The sequence below is a fragment of the Neodiprion virginianus genome, chromosome 6 (assembly GCF_021901495.1).
Source record: "Neodiprion virginianus isolate iyNeoVirg1 chromosome 6, iyNeoVirg1.1, whole genome shotgun sequence".
Classification (NCBI taxonomy): domain Eukaryota; kingdom Metazoa; phylum Arthropoda; class Insecta; order Hymenoptera; family Diprionidae; genus Neodiprion; species Neodiprion virginianus.
This window is the reverse complement of record NC_060882.1, coordinates 23,509,172-23,521,544: the sequence shown is the minus strand read 5'-3', so window position 1 is coordinate 23,521,544 and position 12,373 is coordinate 23,509,172. Positions and strand designations below refer to the sequence as shown.

The window sequence follows — 12,373 nt, the reverse complement described above, 5'->3', positions numbered from 1 at the left end:
CTATTAGTCGTAAACAATTTTTACGACTTGGTCGCAGATCTTACGGTTCATTTGCAACGTAGTAAAGTTTCGCCACTCTTGATTGGTAGCTCCGGTAATTCGCTGATACCCCCCCAAAATATAACCACGATTTTAATGAATGGCAATTCGAGTTCGTCGTATTTCCTTCGGTAAGTTCTCCAAACATGGCGGCCATATGCGCGCTAAGCAGGACTTTTATTTGTGTTATGTACGCCTATGTGCCTATGTATTTACGCATACGCACACGCGATAGAAATTCAACGCAGATTTGAGCAATTCCCACGGCAACGCTTGCGTTACCTATTTCTTTTATTCTTTCATACTCTATAGTTCGAACACTTATTCTTTTCGCATTATCACGCATGCACAGTATAAATTTATACGCAGGAATTATTCCAAAATCGTTATGTTTCCTGCTAATTGACTGGGTAAGGTGAACGGATTATTTAGATCCTTTTGTCATTATTACTGTCGTCGCCTACCTTATAGGCGATTCGATAATTGCACAACTATTTTGCCAGTTTTAAATTTATGTGGACATATGTCTTCATTTACGCTTAAGTCAAACTAGCCAACGGTATTGGGTTAAATTTTTTGATGACTTTTATTGCAGCAGGAATTAGTAGCGATGAAAGAGAAGCATTAAAGCTGAAACATTGTGTAATATTTATGCACCATCTTAATTAATCCTCCACTTCTAATAAGTTTGCTCCTGGTATTTAATGGAAATTTGATACCCAGGGCACAAAATTCTTAAGTACCACTAATATCGTAGAAAAATTTTCCACAGTCTGTAGCAGCTGCAGTATAAACAATGATGCGAATGATTGGCATTATTATCACTCCTTCCACTAAATTATAAATATTTAAAATTCTCCAGCTGTGTACTTCGAGTCCAAGTATATATGCGGCAATGGCGACCGATTGTATTGAAGAGTAAATAATACATCAAGTCACCGTCTGTTGATTGATTTTTCAATTGAAACTGTATTTCAGTGAAATTGAATAGTAATTAACTTATAAATACTTGTGCCTTATACAATCTCTTCCTTTTATGGTACCTTACAACGGGTCAATGTTGAATCTTACGGATAATTTTTGAGAAAAAGAAAGACCGTCTCGTATCAGTTGCTTGTTGAACTGTAATTGAAATGATCTTAAAGTACCAGATATGTATTTCTCTTGTAATGTAGATCGTGTTGTAGATTAACATTTATCATCGTGTGTTTCTAGCACTTGGTATGCAATTGCCAATTTCGTGACTCATCATTGTTTTTGCTACTTTTAACTTGAAAGTTTGCTAATGTTATCTTGTGACGTTTTTTCACTCAACAGTTGGCTTTACTTATCAAAGATGTACATTAGAACCTTAGTCTTGTGTATCGAGGCCACGTTTCATATAATCTCAATTTATCAATAATTTTAATACATTGAAGTGAAATTGATAACAACAAAGTTGGACTGGCAATCTCATTGTTTATGATTAAAGGCACTTGACGATGATTAGCTGCTAACTTTCACCACATTCCACTTATATTAATGTTGGAAACAGCTATTTCGCAATCGTGTGGTAGCTCGTATAAATGACGAGTTTGACTGTACAATTGTGCAAAGCAACTTTAATGCTGTCCTAGGGTGTTGAGTATAAGAAAAAAAGCTTGGTAGGGATATGGTAACATCTGATTCAGAGAATCATTTCTCTTATATAGCCGAATTGTGTGTGTAAGTAAAGCTGGAGTAGGGACAGCTAATCGTTTGGACAATCTTGTGCCTGGTATCTCCTTTTTTATTTTCTCTTGAAAAACCTGAAATAGAACCGTGTCCATCGAATCCCAGACTCCATTGCTTTAAGGATGATGAGCTTAGCGTGTCCTTCCACCCAGTTTTTTCAGTGAAAAGGCTAATATCTATGTATGCTTTGAGATTGTCTCTTGTGTCTCTGTTGTCCAGGATGAGGGGAGACGAGCGCCCTGGGCGGCACAACTCCCAGTCAAACTCCGATGCAAGCGAGTCAGTAGCACATTCTTATCCTTATAGCAAATAAAGTACACCTACTACCTCTACCCTATACACATCTCTGTCAGAGACTTTCAGATCTGATGAAATTCAACCCTTCCATGCGTTCGTTGCTGTTTAACTGATTTTATTTCTTGTCACAGTCAAACGTTGAGTCACGAGGCAGTGACAAAATCGGATCCCAATCAGCTTAGCAATCGAAATAGCGGGTTTTTCTTTTGAAGTCTGAGATCAAAGATTTATTTTCACTTTTAATACGTTTCTAAACTCATATACTGTTGCAGTATCAAACATTCTTCTGAATGCGCGACACATTTGTGAAAAAAACTCTATCACCATTGGCTATTTTGATCTGAAAGTATCATTATGCGTAATATAACTAAAATTAAGACTAATGCCTACGACTATCCTGCCGATCGGTAAATCACTTTTGCTCTTAAGGTCTCGTCTCCCTTTTCAGCTGCCAAGACTGGGTCAGAAAAGTTTATTTTCCATGAAAAATAATCTTTTCATCAAAATTTAATACAGCGATATTTTTCAAATAATTTATATCTGTGTTAACTTGATTCATTTTATGCAATATGACTACATTATGAATTTACACAATATATTTGGTATTGAACACCAAGTACAATAAAAGTATGCACGAATAATCAGGTATTTTGAGTGGAAAATGTCGATTGGAAGGTTGTATCACATTAATAAACAGAGAGATTAATATCATTCTCAATATCAATGATGAGGTTTAAATTTGTAACGTTAGTGCATCAGTACATTTTTAAGAAAAATCGTAATTCTGCATTGCAATAATAGTGTCTTCTGTCAAAAAATTCTTATATTTTGCAAACTCAGTTTCTGCAAATTCACTGTAAAATTGTAAATGAGCGACTCAAAAAAACTATATCACCATGTCAATATTACTTACTTGAACCTCGTTGGCGATGTTTGTCAGGTGCGCAGAAAAAAGAAATATTCTGAAAACGTTTTCATTTGCGTTTTTGACTTTTAACTGACCGATATCCGAACTCAACGTTCGAAAAGTTTTAAGGTCAGCATTGCCCAGTTCTAATTAAATCAACTAAGTAAACTTTCACTGTCAATTTGCCTATTCCATTTCATAATTAGCGATTTCACATAGGTCAAAATTTTGTACAGTGAGACACAATTCTATTATTCAATCACTACTTTCAATGTAGGCTAATTTGTGATTGATGTTTCTAACTCATTGGCGCGGTATCCAATTTTTCTGAGTGATTTTCGTATTTTATTACTATCCAGTAAGTAATTGGGAACAGAGTTGTTTTTACATGGCGACTATGTTGGATTACGCATGCACCAAGCCTTGAATATATTATATTTTAAAAATTTACGCCAATGGGTTAAATTATTAAAATTGTCATAACAGAATTTTGTTAAAACCTTATTTCTCGCACTTTATTGCTTTCTCTTGCTGAGCCTGTATTCGTGGTATCTGCTACCCACTATTTGAATTGTAACCATAGAAAATACGCTGCACAACGGTCATGAAGTTAAAAACCAGTTATAAAAGTAACACAGCAGAAAAATTTCACAATGCCAACTATTCCCGCATGGTGTAGAAACCACTTATGATTCTTGTTGTTTCAAATTAACCATCAATATACCGTTTAGAAATTATTACCTTGCAGGGCTCGAGATTTTTCTAAGTTAATTAAATGCACGAGCAGAAAAGCAGTTACCTTGCATTTAAAATTCTACCCTTAACCATTATCACATCTTTTTTGTTCTCTATTTCCTTAAATTTTTTAAAGTAATCATCATTTCGATATATTGTACAGTTTAACAAAGGCTTATCAATCGGTTTATCAATTATTGCATGCACAAACAATATCGACTATACTCGCTACCACATCGACTATACATGTTACCACCTGCAGGACTCATTCTATATAACATGTTATAACGTGCGACACTGATGTGAGTGCATCCAACAAGTGCACGTAATGCATTCAAAGCCCACACGCAACCTACACTTTGGATAAATTGCATAGCTGCTGGTATCCATTACGCGGCGCGATCAATTTTCTTACGATCAAAAACAATTGAAACGATAACGTTGCTTCCCACTTTTCTTCTGTTAACTTATTATTTATTTACTACATATATTCATTCTTTTTTCTCCCCAATCGGTCGCACTCTTAGTGTTACGCCACTCATTATTCATTCGATTGTTTTGTGCAGAAAATTATTTGTCGGTGGTCTGTCCTGGGAGACGACACAGGAGAATCTGCAGCGCTACTTCAGCCGTTATGGCGAGGTTATTGATTGCGTTGTAATGAAGAACAGCGAGTCAGGTCGCAGCCGTGGGTTTGGATTTGTTACATTCAGTGACCCTGCGAATGTTGCTCTCGTCCTTCAGAATGGGCCACACCAACTAGATGGACGCACGGTAAGCTTGGATGCATGAGAAAATTTTCTGTTTCAGCTGACGGTTACAATATTCTCGATACTTTCTTCTGGAAATCTGTAGAACGGATATCTTGGAACAGACTGTTTTTCACTGTATTTATGGAGATCTAATCATTAGCAGAATAAGCTGTTCTTCGTTATTTTATACTTCGGTTTTCACTCACAATCAAATTGTATATTATTTTGTGATGATTTGAATGATTTTTCGCTTTCATTTTAGTAATATGTTCTTGAATTTTCTCTCACAGATTGATCCGAAACCATGCAATCCACGCACTTTGCAAAAACCAAAGCGTAGCGGAGGTTTTCCAAAAGTCTTCTTGGGTGGCTTGCCGAGCAATGTCACCGAAACTGATCTGAGATCGTTTTTCACTCGTTTTGGCAAAGTCATGGAAGTGGTCATCATGTACGATCAAGAGAAGAAGAAGTCCAGAGGTGAGTTTACCCTTTGATATTATCTCATTGTCGCGTTTGTCTTTATCATGCTCACAACCAGTTGTGAAAGGTTCTTATAAAAATATATTATCAATAATCAATAAATTCGTGTGAGTTTGTAACCGGATTTATTCCCTCAGATAATGAATTTTTTTAGCGAGTTTTTTTAAAAATACTATTTTCATTGTATCTTATATTTTCATTGCAAAAACTAAATTTGTTTAGAAAAAGAAATGTAACAAATCCATCATGAAGCATAGATAAGATTATATGGTCGTTGGTAAGGCAACATGCAATTAATTTGCCAACAACTGTATTCTTTACCGTATTAGCGATTTGTAATGGATTAAATCACACGAAAAGCGATAGAATAAACTTTTAATGTAACTTTTACTGGTGAAGTTACTTGAGCATTGAAATTCACATGAATTTGCAAAGGTGGCTTTAGATATAGTACACATATTATATACAGACGAGTCCATAGCTAACATTTATTTATTGATAATTTTTCATGCTTCAAGAAAAAACATTGCACTGCTGTCATAATTTTATAACGGTCTCAATTGTAATTTAGATTTACTTAAGTTTATCTAAATTAACCTAAATCTAGTAATTTTCTTTACTCTAGCTATGCTATCTTATTTAAGACACGTTATAAATTGGTCTGGCTAAGTACATCTTAAGTCTAGCTTAAGGTTCCGTAAGGCTATGCTACTGTAAGTTAGCTTAAGTTGGCTAAGCTACGATAAGAATTTCGTGTAAAAATCTTCATGGGCAATTTTTGTATTCCACTTTATCAATTTGCTAATAGCTACATTACTTGGCTTACATCTCGGACTGAACAAAGATAAACTTACAGAACGATTGACTGGATCAGCATTTTACAATTTATACTTACCGATTTACTTGAACAAAGATTAAAAATCCTTTCTCATTGCATTAAATTCTTGAATTCACGTGATGAACATTTTTTTTTAGTAATGTATCTCGTTAATGTAAATATGCCCGAAAAGTAGTATCTGTGAAGTTGCTCATAATTCTATACACGTTGAAGTCACGTTTTTAATGCCGTACATTTTTCTCTATATTTTTCTATAGATCGAATGGTTTCAGCTATATGTTATGAATAATATTGGTTGATTCTGGTATAGAGTATTTGATGAATTTGGGACGTTTAGGCAATAGAATACTGTGAAGTTGAGTTATTACTGAAAAGGAATTTGCAAATTTCTTACAGTGAGATAATCCTATCTTGAATCAAAGTGGAATACAGTTGCTTCATGTAAAGTTTCTCAATTTCATAGTTTATTTCAAAATAGTAACATTTGGTGTTAAACATGTGAATTTTTGCCTGTGATACACCTAAATCAGCAGTGTAGGGTCATGCTAGAACTATTAACACTTATACATTATTCACTTTGAGATACGTTATTTTGATACTCAGCAATGGGTTAAAGATAGGGAAAAAAAATCAATCATAGTGATCAATAAATAAATGAGCTTTGATGATGTAAAGAACATAACATGAACAAATAAAAAAAAAACCGTTTTGGGCTCTTGATGTACAATATGTCACGTTTGGACGACAGGGTTTGGCTTTCTCAGCTTTGAGGATGAAGACGCAGTGGACCGATGTGTCGCCGAGCATTTCGTCAACTTGAATGGAAAACAGGTATAGCAATCATACACCACAAAATATATAACAGACAAAAATAAAGGAACAAAATAATGGTATATACTAATATACATATTGGTCACATAATAAAAAGTCTAGATTAGGAATGGGACACATTTCAATAGAATTAATGAGTATAAATATATTTAGGGCAACTTTGTATTGAATTATGTTTGTTTACGTGCTATAGTAGCTATAATAATTATATTTACGTCTTAAAAATAATAATCTTATCATTTTATAAAATTAGATAAAGTAATTCTGGCCTGCCGAATTTGTGAACCACTTTGCTTCGCAATATTCAAAAATCATGGTTTCCTTACTACAAAGGCATAAATTTTTCTTTCTTTTTTTTCTTTTCTTAAAATTGATTTTTTATTTTGAAATATGTTCCTTTTTCGTTTATTTATTTTGAAAGCTACTCTTGAATTTGTGATTCCATAGAAACATTTCAATTTTATCAACAATGATGTTATTGAACATATCACGTCCTATGGTGAAAGTACATCGATACCATTCAACAATTTGAAACGATTTTTTTAATTGATCTGATCTTGTTATACTAAAATATATTTGACAAGGAGCTACAGACCGGTCGTGAATATTTTTTAGTTTTTTTTTTCACATTGCAGTCGTTAGAAAAGGTGATTATTTTGACACCTGACTATTATCGAAAACATGATGGCCTTAATGAATATATTTATTTTAAATAAGGTAATTAAATGATATCTAGATTCTAGTTAAATAGAGTCTAAGGTTTGATTTATCTTTATCATTCATATCAAGTTATAAATTGATTGTATTTAAAAAAAAAATTTTTCTAATATTCTATCGTGTAACATAAAATTAGATCACTTGAAAAAATTGTATTTGATATCAAACAGGTATATATGACGTATTCCAATAGTTTTCAATAACAAATTGAGTTTCTAGCTTTAAATTGTTCTATATGCTATTCGAATATTGTAACAATAATTTAGGTATTATTAGCTTTTTAAATATCAGTTTATACAACGTATATATTCACGTTTAACTGGATGTAAAAAATATAAGAGTATAAAAATACTAAATGATCAGATAAAAACATTGTTTCAATATCAGTTAGTAGTCTCCTAGTCAAACGAAAGATAACACGTGATATTTCCATCAATTACGAACAATTCCATTTGTGTTTAGTCTTCTTCTTTGTTTTTTTCTTCCAATATTTTTCAAAACTCGTGATACAATAATTGTATTCAACAAAGTTACAGGTATAAACTTCAAAGGAGAAGCTTAAGGAAGTGGCTTTCCCACTAGAAATTTTGTTTTTTATAAAAAAAGCATTGCCCTACTAGTTCAGTCCATCAAATATTCTGGTTCAATCCCACGAACAATCCTTCAAAACAAATCCTTCATGACAGAGAAAAAAAAATTGCATTGCATAAAGAATCGTTGAAAAAATTGCCTCTTTGGAAATGTCACGTACGTTAATCTGAGAATTTTGTGAATTAGATCGGTGATTCGGTAACTTGTAATATTTTTACATCGGTTTGTTTATGGTATGGAAATTTCTCTTGATTCCAGGTTGAGATAAAACGGGCAGAGCCTCGTGATTCTTCGAGCAAAATGAATGAAAGTCATCAGGGTCAATGGGGACCCCCGCAACAAGGCGGCCCGCCAATGGGTATGGCTGGTAATATGGGCCCGATGGGTGGCCCGAACGGACAAATGGGAGGACCCATGATGGGTGGCCCAATGGGGCCGCCGGGGAATATGATGCAGCAGTATCAGGGATGGGGCACAAGTCCTCAGACTGGTGGGTACGCTGGGTACAGCACCCAATATAACGCTCAGGGGTGGGGGGCTCCGCCTGGGCCGCCTCAGCAGCAACAGATTCCACCACCCCCGCCTCACCAGTGGGGAAGTAATTACAACGTTCAACCAACTGCCGCGACTCAGGGTTATGGAAGTTATGGTAAGTTTGTTGATGAATTATTATTCCTTCATTTATTGAATTCATAATTGGGTGTGATGGTTTTTTTGTCATGTTGGTACTGGTAACTGAAACCGTATCGCCGCTGTTTCGCAATTTACGTTATCGTTGAACACAGTTACTGATTGGACAACCTCATCTTCGATCGCTAATGTTTTTATAACAATGAGAGTGTAAGAAGCTTGAAATCTCAGTAAATTACAGATTTAACAGAAACGTACTTATAACGTCACATGTACATCTTAAAATTTTGTCGCTGATATTCTGCGACAACTTTCACAATTCCAACAAATATTCGATGATCTTCTCTTGAGCACGAATATGCTTTGCGTCGACATCTCCAAATAAACTATTGTTCTTGGCTGTGTTGCGTTGACGGACTGGTCACAGCTCGAATTAATTATTGTCGTTGAGAGTTTGGTATCCAACTTGTATTTTGTTTTTTAATAAATCATTCTTATCAAACTTCGATATTGTCGGATATCTATTTTGAAAATAGTCGCGCAATTTTTGATATGTGTTAGTTTATCAGTAGCAGTTTAGTATTTGTAATCCGTGCGAGAATACCAGAATATATAGTTGAATTTTCGAATTTAAGAATTTATATAGCTTACATGGATTGTTAAAGAACGTTTTTTCATAATTTCATGCAAAAACGGGATGATTATTACTGGTTTAAATGAAGCTCCTTCCTTTCAGTCTCCCTTTACCATTTCAGTATAGAGTTAAAAATAATCAATTTTTTTCAAGAATTTGTTACTCTTTCTTTTTATTTATAGTCATCACATTTCGTTGCATATTGTGTCCATTCATCTGTACACTTCTTGCATTTACTATTTAATATGTTGTATACTGGCATTGTTTGAAAAAAATACTCTGATAACTGTAACACGTCACCGACAGTTATTACCCAACGTGATTGTAACGGTAAAATGTCGATGCAAAGTGAAATTGGTAAATCTTAAAAATAAAATCTAGTTTTATTCAAAATGCACATGCACAATGCTTAATATTGTAGTTCGGGAAAATCCATAGTCAGCCTCGACCAACTAATGTGCTAACATAGGAATAATTATTCTTTAATCTTACGTTCATCTTCGGAAGGAAAAGGTAAGAGATGGCACTCGGGCTGCGACACCAAATTAATAATTTGAGAAAATCATTTTCTTTCATGGGTGACAAGGATATGTTTACGCAGTTAGTTTAACTATCACTTTACAAAACGTGGTAACGTCAAACTTGCCCTTCACAGTTAAAAAATTCATTGCCAACTCTACAGGTTTCGCATAATGATATTCTCGATTCAATTTGACACATTACTCTGATAATTTGCAATAGCGGTAAGTGTCAACTCGTACGATTTTCTTTCCATTTGGTTTAAGTGTTAACTTTAAAGATTAACATTTAATTAATTATCGATCCTGTCCCCTCCCCTTCCATCCCGCTTGGAGAGGTTAGCTATTCGTTATATTTAGCAAAACACAAATGTCACTATACTAATGCCCGGACGAGGAAATCAGAAGACATAGAATCGTAGAAAGTATGTAGTACTTGGAGTGACACGTTAGCACCGTGTTGACGATCGATCTCACTCCGCCCTAATCGCGTTTCTATATTTTGCGAATTAATTAAATAATAAATAAAACGGTCTTGATCGGGGGTTTTTTGTTTTTCACTTTTTTTAAATAAAAATCTACTTGTTTATTATCAGAAATTTGTGAGCTATACGAGACTCAGAAAATCCTGTCTACTGAAAATCTGTCTCCAGTCTAAATTTATCGAGTTCAACGGTGGGGCTAAAACATGTGCAAAGGTTTAAAATGAACGGTATATTATGATATATTCAACATTTCATTGAGAACTAAGAGTTTTCGTATAAAGTGGTGTCGATATCTGCAGTCAAAGCTTTTGATTTGGTTTTATGAGAAAATAGGCATCTGCTCTGCTAGCCATAAATTCACATTTAGGATTTCCTACTTTGAGTTCCGACAGTAATTATCAAAGAAAGTCTTGAGACGGTATGAGAGAATTGTTTATACACGGTGCTACGATCGATACTCGATAACTGAACGTGTTTATTATGAGACGAGGTACGAAGAAGGTGGGGTGACGGTCGTCGGTGACACGTGTTTGTGTGGTTAATGATCGCAGGTGGGCCAGCGGCGGCCACTTCAGGGGGCTACGGGCCGGCGGCGGGAACGGGGGGGGCTGCGGGGGGAGGGCCCGGGGGCTCCTGGAACTCCTGGAACATGCCACAAAACGGGCCACCCCCTAGTACACAGCCCCCGCCCCAACCCCCTCAGCCCAACTCCTCGCAGCCCAACTCCAACTCGAACCCCTCTGGCCCGCAGGGTGAGTCTCACTCAGTAAAGTCAAGTCTCTCCTCTATCCACTCGTTCGAACCCCTTGAACATGTTTAGTCGTGGCGTGTGTAAGAGCCATAACTAAATGGATATTTTTAATCGATGTAGCTATTTGCCTTTAAGTATGCATATTATTGTATTAAAACGAACTCTATTCTTTTAATTAGCAACGTTTATTTACTTTTGTTCAATTTAGACTGATTTCTGAAACTTGTTTGCTGATTCAGGAGAGTCTGACATATTTATTTGCATATCGATGTATCCCAATCAACACACCACTAATCTCTCCTAATGGTTTTTTTTTTAAATTTTTTTATCAGGTTCATAAGCTTCGCAATCTTTTCATTAATACCAGTTTTGATCAATTCTTGGATATATGTGATAAATATCGTTTATGTCGTAATTATTTATCATTGCTTCGTACACATGGATCAGATCTCTATTATGAACACGTATATTGACAAATTCAGGATATCCATGGTTTTCGATTTTGAAATGTTGCTTCGTTCACCTAAGTTTGTACACTTGTTATAGTTCTCCGTACATTCTCAATTATTTTTTTTTCTAAACGATTTTCTACAACATCGAAAAATTGTTGGTCTGTAATAGAAAGTGCATTTTCAGTCATAACTCTGGACTCCGGACTAAAACTAGCACTAGTATTACCTGGCTTCGCCAAATTTCCTGTTTCCACCTCTTTGTTGGACTAAGTTGACACCAGACAATTCTTGACATCAACATTTATTAACAATATTAAAATTATAGCACAAATATTTACTCTAGTTGTACGAATTTAAATCTCACATTTGAAACATAACAGGGAAATAAAATTGTCAGACTTGTGTGGAATGTTTCTTTTCAAGCAGCGTTAATGAAATCATTGTCGTGTAACGTATGTTTTGCATACAATAGACTATACCACGTAGCCGATGTATGGCTTCAATTGTACAGATAACAGGTCAACCTGTACATGTCACCTTTACGTATTTCATGTGTGTTCAAGGGGTTGAGTTGCGTCTACACGCAGCCCCCGTTTAATATCGATAGCTCATCTGACAGATTTTAAAACAAAACTGAATCGGAATTGAAATCGGTATTTTATCAACACATATTATGGCAGAAATGTTTTGACGCTGTAATAACTGCATTTCGATTCTTTGTTTCTTCAAACATTCCGCTGTCTTTTTTACATTGTCGTCTGTAAATAGACAGTACTTTTTGTTCTCGACCCACTAATGGTAAAGTTGATTACTTACATGATCTATAAAATTTCTTATCTGGTAACTTTAAGTTTCCAACAATGATGAAGAATCAAGTCATTCTTTGAAAAGTTTACGTTTATGTTTAATTAGGTAGAAAATGTTGGAATGTCAAACGAAAGATGAGAGTGAATTTGATGAAAGCAAATTAGTCATGGATCCTATTTGATTCCATTTCGAAATC

General features: G+C 34.9%; 1 protein-coding gene across 7 annotated transcripts in view; it reads left to right on the top strand.

Annotated features, from left to right (window-relative positions):
- LOC124307940 (heterogeneous nuclear ribonucleoprotein 27C) overlaps window positions 1-12,373 on the top strand; it is a 33,055-nt gene that overhangs the window by 881 nt on the left and 19,801 nt on the right. For 5 of the 7 annotated variants that reach the window (XM_046770144.1, XM_046770140.1, XM_046770141.1 and 2 more), the window contains exons 2-7: window positions 1,972-2,031; window positions 4,258-4,465; window positions 4,734-4,920; window positions 6,510-6,592; window positions 8,159-8,549; window positions 10,719-10,919. In XM_046770144.1, the coding sequence (XP_046626100.1) occupies window positions 1,972-2,031; window positions 4,258-4,465; window positions 4,734-4,920; window positions 6,510-6,592; window positions 8,159-8,549; window positions 10,719-10,919 (1,130 nt within the window). The remainder of the gene's footprint in view (window positions 1-1,971; window positions 2,032-4,257; window positions 4,466-4,733; window positions 4,921-6,509; window positions 6,593-8,158; window positions 8,550-10,718; window positions 10,920-12,373) is intronic. The other 2 variants (XM_046770142.1, XM_046770147.1) reach the window with 2 other exon arrangements.